Source organism: Phodopus roborovskii, unplaced genomic scaffold, assembly GCF_943737965.1.
Source record: "Phodopus roborovskii unplaced genomic scaffold, PHOROB, whole genome shotgun sequence".
In the NCBI taxonomy this organism is placed as follows: Eukaryota; Metazoa; Chordata; class Mammalia; order Rodentia; family Cricetidae; genus Phodopus; species Phodopus roborovskii.
Window position 1 is genome coordinate 4,916,770 of NW_026125397.1, and position 12,290 is coordinate 4,929,059.

The 12,290-nt window shown below is 43.1% G+C and overlaps 1 protein-coding gene across 1 annotated transcript in view; it reads left to right on the forward strand.

The window, feature by feature from the left end:
* Positions 1-4,642: 4,642 nt before the first annotated feature.
* The window catches only part of Slc2a12 (solute carrier family 2 member 12), a 49,530-nt gene continuing 41,882 nt past the window's right edge, over positions 4,643-12,290 (forward strand). The window contains exon 1 of the mRNA XM_051175305.1: positions 4,643-4,950. Coding sequence (XP_051031262.1) covers positions 4,836-4,950 — 115 coding nt within the window. The 5' untranslated portion in view covers positions 4,643-4,835. The remainder of the gene's footprint in view (positions 4,951-12,290) is intronic.

The window sequence follows — 12,290 nt, forward strand, 5'->3', positions numbered from 1 at the left end:
GCCAGTGAGCCATCTCTCCAGTTCCTTAAAACATTATTTTTTACACATGATTTGCCAGTCTAACCTATTTTATTTTAACTTAATTTTCAAAGTTTCCTAGTAGTCTTGAACAATATACATGTATATTTTTGAAGGTTTGTGTGAAAATATTGAGTATGTAATTTTCTACTGATTTTCCTACTTAAAGTGACAATGCCAACATTTTCTTATTGCTTCATTGTCTTATATTTGGTGACTAATATATATCAGTAAATACAGTGATCATATGATGAATTTATCTATGCTCACTATGTAATTTAAGAAACTTTAAACAATGTGTTATGAGTCATAATACTCCAAGCACATGAAAGAAACAGGAAATATTTAGCACCAAGGTGTGGTGGAAGATGCCTATAATTCAAGCACTTAGAAGGCATAGGTAGCAGGATCATCAAAGAACACAATCATTCTGGAAAGTTCCATCACATCTCTTCTGAAGAAATTTCCCACCCTAACTTCTAGACATAACCAATATTCTTGTTTTCCTCATAAAGTATCTTCACCTGTTGTGCATATAGTATTTCAGTCCAGCCAGCTATTCAAGAAGACCGCATTTCAAAACAAACAAACAAACAAAAAACAAGCAAGGAATCTTCTAGAAAGCAAAATTATACAGAAAGCATAAGCAATATCCTTCCAAACCATTATGCTGGGGTAGGTATTAATTGGCATATGACTAAACAAGAACTGAATGTGTATCTGGACATTTTATTTTTCTAAGGATTGTATTTCTCCATATGTGTTTATAGTGTAAAGAGCCCTTTTATGTTGACACCTCCAGAGATGTCCACACAAATACAATGATACACTACAGAGAAACAGCAGGGTATAAAGGCAAGTGTGTGGGTTTGGAATCAAACAGACGTGGACTGCTGTGCCTTGAGATGTTATGTTCTACAAGAAAACTTGTTCTCATAACAGCTCTATTTATTATAGAAAAGATTTGAGAACAGCCAGGTGTCCATAGAAGGAAGTGAATAAATTGGCGTATTCACTCATGTTACATACAGAGAATGAACTGATAGCACACCAGCAGACACGGGTGAATCTCAAATTAAGCACTGTGGACGGTGCTTTGCACCAGAGTCCATACTCTTCCCTTGTGTACATACTCAGAACACGTGAAGTGATTTACTTGGCAAACAAAGAAAGCAAACGAACACCCAGAGGTCGGGGTGGGAATTTGCTCAGAAGTGACACAGGGAACTTTCTAGGATGCTGGTCATGGTCTGTGATATAACCAGGGACTGAACTGTGTGTGCTCTACCAAATGTGGACAATGGCATTCTTAGGCTTTGTGCTCAACATTGTATGTAAAACTTTTGCTGAAAGAAGAAATCTCGAGAGTGTAGACCTGTCATTGATGATACTGCATGGAAGGCATTTACCCTCACTTTAACTGTAACAAAAAGTAATTTATTACAATAGATAGAGGGATTGGTAGATAGATAGGTGGGCAAACAGTGAAATACTATTATAAAATGAAGGATTTCCTGGGTGATTTGAGATTTTCATAATCAGACATTGGAAAATATCTCTTGATCTTGGGCACGTTTGATACTTATTCTGAGTTTTATTTCAGCGCAATGGAGGCAGTAAGATTTCACAAATTAAGGCATCTAGTGTATCATGTTGTCATTTTGTAAGCTACAGTGTTTGAAGATTTAGCAGCATTGCCTGTGAACAGTGATCTGCAATGGAATGTAGCAAAATTATTGGTGATATGAGCAATGGAATGCCTGTCTTCTGGTGGCTGATTATATATTCTCAGAGTCGAAGAATAGCTTTTAACAAGGGCATTAATGACTCAGACTCTTTTGGGGCATCCTGCAGTGGTATTTGCCCTAAAGAGAAAGTAGGGAGTCTGGACAAAGTGTCACAAGCAACACAGGTTTCGAAGTTTCAAAAGAACTTTAGTCACTTAGCCCACTAATAGTTCTAATTAAGATCACTCATTTATGTCACAGATATTTGTTGAGCATGTACAGCATGGCAGATATTCTCCCGGGAGCTAGAAACATGGAGACAGATGAAGGTACAGAACTCTATTGCTTCCTGCCCTCTTGAAGTCCACATTGTAGTAATCATAAGTATTGGGTTTATAGCTGTAGGGGCAGAAGAAGTATGTCATAGCTGCTACAACCATAACAAAAGACTAGGTAACAACCCAAGTAGCCATGGCACATTCTCCTAGAGGAACCTCCAGAAATGAAGCTCTTACAACCCATGGGAAGCCGTTCTCATTCTTGGAATGCAAGGTGGAAATGTGAATGGACCACAGGGTACAACTAGAATGGGAACTCAGCATAACCTGTGTGTTCAGATTCTTGGCCTTCCTGTGTGGCACTCCTGAGAATGCAGTGCAACCCTGCTTCAAGGGGGAACGGAAACGGCGACACAGGCCTTATTGGCTGCTTTGAAGAAGGGCTCTAGCGGCTGTGACTAACCTTAGGTAACCAGAATCCTGATCTCTATCAGTTGCTTTGGGGGGAAAAGGAGGAGTGACAAGGCAGAAGGGCAGAGTAAGGTCAGAGAAACTGCTTCTGAGGGTTGGACACACACAGCCTGCCCTGGTGCTGCACTGTGGAGCCAGCTTTGATGTAAGAGAACAAAGCGAGCGCAGGCCAGGGCTTGAGATAGCCAGTGGCCTTCGCAAGGCCACCAACAGCAAGGCAAGAAAGAGTCAGGTGCCAGGAGGCCATGTGGCCAGTCACGGCGGCGTTTCCTTATTCTTCCTGACTTTCCGTTTATGACCTCGGCATCCCTGAATAGTGCAGTTACAAAGAGCAGAGCAAGGATGGCTGAGCCACTTATGATCATATTATGGCATTCTAGAACTGGCTTTGTCTCGTGCCTACCCAAAGACCACCACAACAAACAATCCAAGACTTCCTGTTAATATAGGCCTGGGTGGGGTGGGGTACGAGGGTTATATCATAAAGCAAAGCATTTCTACAAGTCACCCAAGGCAAGAACATTTGTCCCGTCTCACACTAAGTTCATTACGGGTTCTGGGCAAGAGAATTTGACGAGATGATAAATATGTGTGCATCGTAGATAAATGCTGCCAACCTTGTAACATACTTGGGAAAAATGAGAGCCGTTTCTTCACTATTGGGGCTCTTTGGTGTTGATACAGTAATCGGGGAGGGATTTGAGCTTCTACTCTCTTAGTGAGGCATGAGCTGTATATACAGGGATTGGCTTGTTCTTCCCAGTATGACCAGTAGGCGTAGACTCAATACTAGTTGAGTTATGCAGCTTTGTTTCCATTTGCTCCTGTCTTTCCTAAGGAATAATACAGAAATTACTAGTCATGAGAAAGGATGTGTGCAATGATAACTTGGTTATGACCTAAAGTGTGGGAAATAAACAGAAGCAGGTCATTGTCTGGCCAAGTACAGACCTGCTTTCCCTTGCAGAGGAAAGGCTAAGATGAAAATCTGTGTTTCAGGGCATCTCTTAAGGCCAAGAAGACAGAGTGTTGGACAAGGCTGGGATATTAGGATGCAGGAGAATGAGTCTTCAGAAGACAAGCTCCACTCCTGATAGTGTTGAAGGAAATGAGAACACTGGGTATGTGGGTTGTTGTTCTCAGGCTCCGAACCCAGGGCCTTGTGTGTGGTAGGCCAGTGCTCTACCACTGAGCCACACCCTACTTGAAAGAGCTTAGCCAAGTACCTTGACTTTCATTGTCTCTAACAAACTTTCTTTGGGTAAAGAAACACTCGGGTTCATGCACCTAGCATAATCTCTGTCTTATAAGTACTTCATACATTTTGGTTTTCACTCCAGATGATTTCTAAGGTGATGGGTTTTCAATGGCTGCGATGTGCTAGTACAGAACCGAAGGTAAAATATCCTGTCTGTTTATATAAGTCCACACTCACAAACCAGTAAAACACCCCTCCCACTGGTGCCTGACTGTTTCGTGTTACAACAGCTCAAGTTGTCTCTGACAGAATACGGGGTGAGCCAGAATCCTCCTGCCAGCAAAGCCAGCGAGCAACCTGACAGGAGAGCCACTGTTTGCGCCTCTCTTCAGGTCGGCTGTGCGTTTTTAAAATGTACTACTTTGCTATGAACGCGGGCTAGAAAGTGTCTAACTCCATGCATTTGGAGTCGGGAGCAGGCCTTCATTCCGTCCCACAGGCCTAGAGCGAAAGCTATGCCAGGCATTTACCTAGACTCAAACCCCGTTGAAACAAACATGTTTTACTCTTTGTTTAAACTGGTGAGCATCGTGGCTTTTAGGGTAAAAAGCTTGCTGAAAAGAAAAGAAAAATTAATACACTTTTCCTTCTGGCAAGTCTTTACATAAGGTCTTCCTCTGCGAGATTAACTGATACCATCTGTGGGTATTTGTCCCCCACTCTCGGCTTGCAGACTCGCATTTAAATCTTCATGCTCCTTTTTCTGGGCTTTCTTTTCAAATTGCGGGAACACAAGAGCTAGTCCTAGCTGGTGGCCAAACACTGCCTCTGAGTCCCAAGTCTTTTAACCTCTTGCTTCCAACTCGGATCTGAAGGCAAAACAATCCTGGAGACACGGCCCTCCCCCTGCTCGTGATAGGCTGCTGGGAATAGCAACAGCCTGTGTCACCGAAAAGGGCAAAGCCTTCGGAAATAGAAACAAAGTTGGTTACAAATCACACTGGCTTTGCCCGAAGGTTTCCCCCCCCCAACCCCTCCCACTCTTCTTTAGCATGCTGCCCATGGGGACAGTGACCACTGCTGTCAGAGCGGGAGGTCCGGGTGGTTCGGTGGCGAGGGAGAACCTGTAACTTCTGCGTGGCCATGGTACCTGTTGAAAACACAGAGGGCCCCAATCTGCTGAACCAGAAGGGGAGAGAGGCGGAGACCGATGGCAGCTGTGGAGCCAGCGGCGGCCGGCATCCTGCCTGCGCGGGAGGTAAAGTGAGACGTGGGGCTGGCTCGGGTGACCGCCAGAGGGGAGAGCCGTCCCAGGCAGCCCCCCGGGACTGTGCGTGTGTGGGAGTGCGAGTGCGCGCGCAACACGGGAGCGCGCTGGGTGCTTGGAGAAAGGAACACAGGGTCTGGTGCGACGCGGAGTGAGTTGTACATGTGAGGACTGAAGTCTTCTTGGGACTTTATGTGTTAAAACGTGAGTTACAATCCCGCCACTGCTGCCGTGGGCTCCATCAGTTGGCTTTACATAATGCAACGCATACGTTCTTCTTTCTTGGGAAGGCGGATCAGAGCCTCTTTTGCGAGCTCACACTTTGTCATTTATTGTCACAAACGGACAGTTTGGAACAAGTGGATGTTGTGAGCATCGCTTTTAAAAACCAGCCTTCTAAGCAGACCTCATACAATCATTGGTTATGTGAACAACACAACTTTCTTTAAATGCCTCCTTTTCTTGTCTCTGCATTCCTAGAGACTTGTCTTTCATTGAATACTTTTTCGCCCCCAAAGAGAATGTCAATAGGTTTTATTGCATTATCTGTGCTAGCCTAGATATTTGTCTGTGCTCCCACAATTATAATTCCCAAACACACATACTAGATTTTTTGCTTGCTTGCTTGCTTGCTTCCTGGTGTCTCTTTTTATTCATCCAGTCGTATAAGATACCAAATACGAATGCCCTCTCCTTCCTACGGTTAATATTCCACGTGCTTCAATCATACACTCCATTCCCAAGCTGCCTGGTAGAGTGTCACAAACAGTCACCAATGTCCAGGAACACAGAAGTCATTCATTGCCTTTCATCTGGGAATGGGCCTACACAAGGATGTCTAAGGGGTAGGTTTGCCTCATTTGGGCACGGAATTCACCAAGCCACGCGTGGAAGTCAAGTGATCCCATCTCAGGATCAGAGAAGCTGTCTTCTTTCCTGTCTTGCTCTGGGGCTTAGTCTATTCATCCTTTCCCATGTTGAGTCAAGAATGGATACCTGGGGCCATCTTCGAATGTGGCCTCACTCTTTTCCCAAGGTCTTGTTAGCTGACTTGAAGCTCTGTGAGCAGGCAAAGGGAATCAGATTGGCGGTTAGACAGGTCTTATCTACAAATTCCTGAGAAATGAGCTGCAGGAGACAGCAGAGCTCTGAGCTGGTGCCGACAAGCAAAGGGTCAATTAAATGGAGTCACAGTGTCCTAAAGGAGAGGAAAAGTAACTGGCCAGCCTGGCTTTTGCAACAACCATTAGAAATTGACTGAGTTTTACCACCCATCTGTAATGTCAGTAGGAGGCAGGTGGATCCAGGCCAACCTGGATTACATAGTGAGGCCCTGTCTTCCAAAGCACACACACACACACACACACACACACACACACACACACACACACACACACCTCTAAGGTGGCTTTGGAAGCATAGTGTACCTTTATATCATACATTGTAAACATTCACACTTATCTCCATGGAAGGTAGTGTATAGACACACATCTTGAACATATATACAGATTTCAATGTAAAGAGCTACTGCTCATACCATTGTAAAGAAATAATGAATACCTCAGACACTCTATCAAATTTGATTCCAAATGAACCTTTATTATGTAGAAGGAAAAAAACCCTTAAGTTTTCTCTATCATCTCAGATGAATACAGCTTTGGGTTTTGTTAGATATAGTTTCCATTTAGATGAATATCAACCTTTTAGATTTCCCTAAATTGTCTTAAGTATCTCCTGACACCTGAGAGCAACCTTACACACATATGAATAAATATATTATAGAGCTTTACTGTATGGCTTCAAGAAATCATCTAATATTTTCTTATCTAACTTTGGGATTATATTTTAGTTCATTTTAATCAAGAGGTTGATGTTTATTGAAACATTTGCCAAGCATTCGTTTTGGTGCTTTTGTATTTGATACTTACATAATTTCTTTTACCCAGGAAATTCAGAGTATTTCAAATATGCTTGGTGATTATCAGCATATTTCTGTATTCAAAGCTTTTCTATATTTCTAGGTGGAAAAAAAAAACAAGAGAAAAGGGGAATAAATTATATAATCCAAGTTAAGGTGATTAAACCATGTGAGGTACTGAAATAGCAGGCAGTGAACAAGAACAAAAAGACAGATCACTCTCTGCTCCTCCCACCTGGACCCCCAGCGCTCCTGCACATGGAAAGCATTCTGGCAGGGCTTCCTTGGTCAACCCTTTAATTAAAAAGGTTGCTTGGGGGGAGGGGGTCTCTGGAGAGATGGCTCAGAGGTTAAGACCTCAGGCTGCCTTTCCAGAGGTCCTGAGTTCAATTCCCTCAAATGCATGGTGGCTCACCACCATCTATAATAAGAACTGGTGCCTTCTTCTGCCGTGCAGGCAGAACATTATATGTAATAAAAGGGTGTGTTGTCTTGATGAATGGAAGCTAATGAACTTCATTGTTTTTCCAAGAAGCTATGATTCAAAGTGAATACACGGTCAGTAAAATTTACAGTGTTCATGGACACATTCTGATCGACCTTCTTCAATTTCAAATCCTGGTACCTAGATCTGCTGACAGATGTAAGTGAAGGGAAACAGTCCAGTCAGAGCATCGCTCACAGGGTGGAAGAGGGAAGTTGCCAGAGGCTGGTATGGGACTAATTGAGGAGATTCCCTGGCTAGGAGCTTTGATGTCTGCTCCTTCACACATAGCTCCCATGCTTTCCTTATTTTGACATCCAAAGTCCTGGCCAGAGAGAGTTCTCGAAGTCTCCTTTGCCTCATCATCACTGCTTCCATCTCTCTTCTGCCTAACATGGTCAGAAATCAAGAGCAGTATTGTGTTGTATCAGTTCAGGTTCTAAGCACTGAAGCAAATACTCTGGAACTGACAAACTCAGAACAAGACTCACAGACCCTCTGGAAGTCTTCTGTTCATCCCTCTGACAGTATCAGAGCCTGGGGCATCAAAATACCTCCACTAATCAGAACACCCGAAGGAGCTGACTTTAAAGCTGTGAGTGCTGAGATAGGTAATTTGTGAGGGTAAATAAGACTGTCCTGAGTGCTCCCTCAGGCTTAGACTAATCTGGAACATCTGAGTGCAGCTCCTCTGGCTTTCTTGGGCTGCCCACCTGGGAGTCTTTATGGAGGAAAGTTGTGGGGAGCAAACTCATTTTCAGGGAGGAGAAAGTCGGGACAATAGTTGGGCCTGATGATAGAGATTTGAATTATGAGAAGATAGATTGGAACAATAAGTCTGATACCTTGGGCAAAAATAATGAGTGCCCATGAGCTCACGTGTGCGCGCACACACACACACACACACACACACACACACACACACACACACACACGTGAATTAATATTTTTTTAAATGACAAAACTACTGAATTACTTTAAACCACATATTTAACAAAAGTAAAATGCTTGCAATTTGTGGGCATGCATAAAGAAGTGACAGGATTTGGAGGTATGATTGTAAAGAACTTGAGGCCTTCTCTATGATGATAGACCAATTTGAAAGGTAAACACCTCCCTTTGGGTCCAGCCAGCACCTCTTTAACACTGGACATTTTTAACCTCACTTGGAAATCACCCCGGAATTCTAACTTGGGACTTTAATTAGATGTGAAGCCTGAGAAAATGGTTCCTGGGGACCTCCTAGGAAGGAGATGCTGGGATTTGTTCCACCACAAAGGCACACGTAGAAAGAATAGTGCTCTTGTCCCTTTCTAAGAACACACTGTCACCCAGAGAGAATGCAGAGAGGTTGTCCCTTTGCCACAGACCCTGGACCAACTACAGCAACAGGAGCAGCAAAAGGAGGCTCAGGCTGTGACAGGGAGTTGGCAGACATGGCCATAGCTAGTGCTAAAACAACTAGCCAAGCCTGGGGGCTCACCTGTGCGGGCCGAGATTTCACCGATGTGCACCTGCATTCTGGAACTGGTTTTTATAAGCAGGGTCCCTTCTGATAGGCCAGTGGCCCATCCCAGGTGTTAAATATTTTCAACATTGCCCTGCTCTCTGCCAGATTTACCACAGTAGCTGAAGCAGCAGGTTCCAGGAACGTGCTTGGGGGTACCGGATAGAGCTCTCAGGTAAGCCTGGGATGACATTTCTTATGAACGTTCCAGGGGACACTTCTTAGTGTTCTTGCCCTTTTCCCTAGCTGATAGAAGAAGCTCTCAAAATATCATAGAGCAACCTGAGCAAATAATGTGATATACATAATTTCAAAGGAAGCCACTGATCTTAAAATGCAGCTCTAGGTTGGGGAGATTTTAGTTTTCTGTTAAAAAAAAAAGTAGCCTGGGAAAGATGACTCATAAGGGAGCATTTGCTCACTAAGAGGAACCCAAACACTTTTTAGCCTCCTCATTAAAAAGATCACCAGGATATGATGGCACATGTCTTTAAGCCCAGCACTCAGGAGGCAGAGGCAGGACGATCTCTGTAAGTTCAAGGCCAGCCTAATCCACAGAGCAAGTTCCAGGACAGGCTCCAAAGCAACACAGAGAGCCCCTATCTCAAAAAACCAAAAGAAAAAAAAAAAAAAGAAAGAAAAAGAAAAGAAAAGAAACCAAACAAAAAAAAACTTTTGAGAGCCCCACACAGCCCCACCATCTATGAGCAACAAGCTTCCACAGCTGGGTTGAAGCAGCTGTTTACCCAGAGTGTCTGAGAAAGAACCTGGTTTTATAAGAGCCTGAAGGTGAGCTCACCATGTCAGTTTTTCCTTGTGAGCAGTCTTTGGCAGGGGAGTGCTTTACTAAATGACTTTAAAAGCACCAAGTTTCGGGGGTGAGAAAGGGGAGAGCTGCATAGCTCCTTCAACCTTCCCCAAGGACTCTGCAAAATACCAAATGAGGACAATTTCTCATCTCATAGTTCCTCAAAAAATATCCAATTTCTGTTCCAGTCACAGACACTGAATGCTCTCAAAATACTTCTCAGCTGAAATGGAATCAAATGACCAGCGTCGTAAATCATAAACTTCTGTGAGCTATTTCTATGTCATTCTGGTTTTCCTTTGTACATCACAGCACATTATTTGTACATTTGCTAAATGGCCATGTCTCGGTGACATACTAATTATTTATGTGCTTTGTACAAAGGCATTAAGACTGAACTAACTTATCATACCATTCTAATGCATTTTGTGCAATCCTAGTAGAATGTTAGGGAGAAAAGCGCAGTCATTTTATTGCACTTATAGGAATTTCTTTCTCTTAATAAACACATGCAATTTCACTTCACACCCAGTGGTGATCCTCTTGGAAGTAGTTTTCTCTTGAGAGGCTGGTGAGTCAGCTATTCACATTGCTCCAGGCCTTAGGCAATGTCCACAGAACTTCATATACAATGTTTCCACATTTTTGTGGACCTTGGCATTGGCAGCTATGGGGTGAGCTGATCTGGAAACCTGCTTGAAATAGCATCTTAAGCTTCAGATGTGTAAGACCTCTTAAGAATAAAAGGGAAAAAGTTGTAATTAGGATCAATTTGCACAGCAAGAGAGCATTCCCACGCTAATAAAATATGTCATTTCCAATGTAAACTGTAGAAACTCACAAGGCAAAAAAAAAAAAAAAAAAAAATCATAGAAAAATGGTTTTTGTGATGCATCTCCATTACCCAGGGTTGTGCTTTTTAAAAACAAGGGAATTCACAAATATGTGAAAAGGCATGGTTATTGTGCTGGACATAAATAAGGCATAAGACATCATTTTATTTCCTGTGATATCATAGAAGAAACCGTTTCAAGCCTTTACCTTTTTTTTTTTTTGGACAGTAAATATGGTTTATTTGAATGAAGACCTAGGTGATGTCCACACTTTGTGATTGGATTTGGTGTCAACTGTCTCTTGTGTGATCCTCTCTGTCTGTCTCTGTATCTCTCTCTCTCTCCACCTCCTCCCCTTTCCTCCCTCCCTCCCTCTCTTTCTGTCTTGCTCCTAGATCTCTCTTGCTCTTGTTGGTTGTTGAATAAATCACATGGTTTGGTCCTGTCGTTTCCTATAGTGCAGGTTTGGCTGTGTGCATCTTGGTGAGTTGGTACAGCATATTCACTTCACCCCTGTATTTACTATAAATTACTAGTCCACTCTTTAGCCTCCATCCAGCAGGTATAAATTCCTCACGGTAGGAAAGACACATCACAGGCCCTGGTTACCAGGCTCAGGGGGCCATAAATGCACTCTCTCAATTTCCCATCTGAGGCCTGAAAGAGTTCTTTGTCTTTTGATAGGTGTGGAGTCAACACTTTGTAATTTGTTTTTTCTTTCTTTTATTTTTTTTTGAGATCAGCTTCAGCTCCTGTCTAGTACTCATGGTTCCATTTTACATCCATTCAGGTTGAAAAGATTTCTGTGGAATGAGTATCATGGGCCAAGTCCTTCAATGACAATGTCTCTTCTAATTAGATTTTTAAAATTTATTCATTTTTATTTTATTGGTGTTTTGTCTGCATATATGTCTGTGTGAGGGTGTTGGATCCTGGAGTTACAGACGGTTATGAGCTGCTGTGTGGGTGCTGGGGATTGAACCCAGGCCTTTTGAGAGAGCAGTTAGTGCTCTTAACGGCTAAGCCATCTCTTCAGCTCCCACAATATCCCTTCTAATCTCATAATGACCACTGGAGTAAGATTAACCCCAGTTCCCATAGAGTCAGAAACCAAGCAGTGAACAGCTGACGCTTGACATGTACTTGCTGCCATCTAACAGCCATTCTCCCAGCACTACGGACTGAGTAACATTATTTAATCCCATGACCGAGGTCACAGAGGAACAAAGTGTAAGTCTTGGCTGATCTTGTCAAAGTCTAGCCACTAATTAATAAGGCAGTCTGAGTCCAGCCTGTGCCTTCACTTCTGGGCCCCAGCTACCTGACAGGGAGAGGCAATGTGCCCTGATGCCCATGTCACAGGAAGAGTAGGTGGCATCACAGAGACTCCATAGAATCCCAAATCTTGACCAATCATAAACAACCAGCTCTCTCTCAAGTTCCTGACCTACCCAATCCAGACCTTCAGGTTAAACTCATTTCAGGAATTACTGCATTCTATTTTAGTGAATCTCCATAGTTTCATGTTAATATTTTTTCCCTATGAAATTATAAGTTCTTGGGCTGAGGAAATGAGGATCTGAACTAAATTCCTGGCATCAACATGAAAACACCAGGTACTGTGCATGTACTTGTAATCCCAGCACTAGGAGGTGGAGGTTCCCTGGGATTTGCTAGCCAGCAAGTCTAGCCCAATTGTGGCATCCAGGCCAATGAGATCTGACCTCTAAGGGAATTCCTGAGAATGACAACTGGGGTCATCTTCTGACCTCTACATGCAT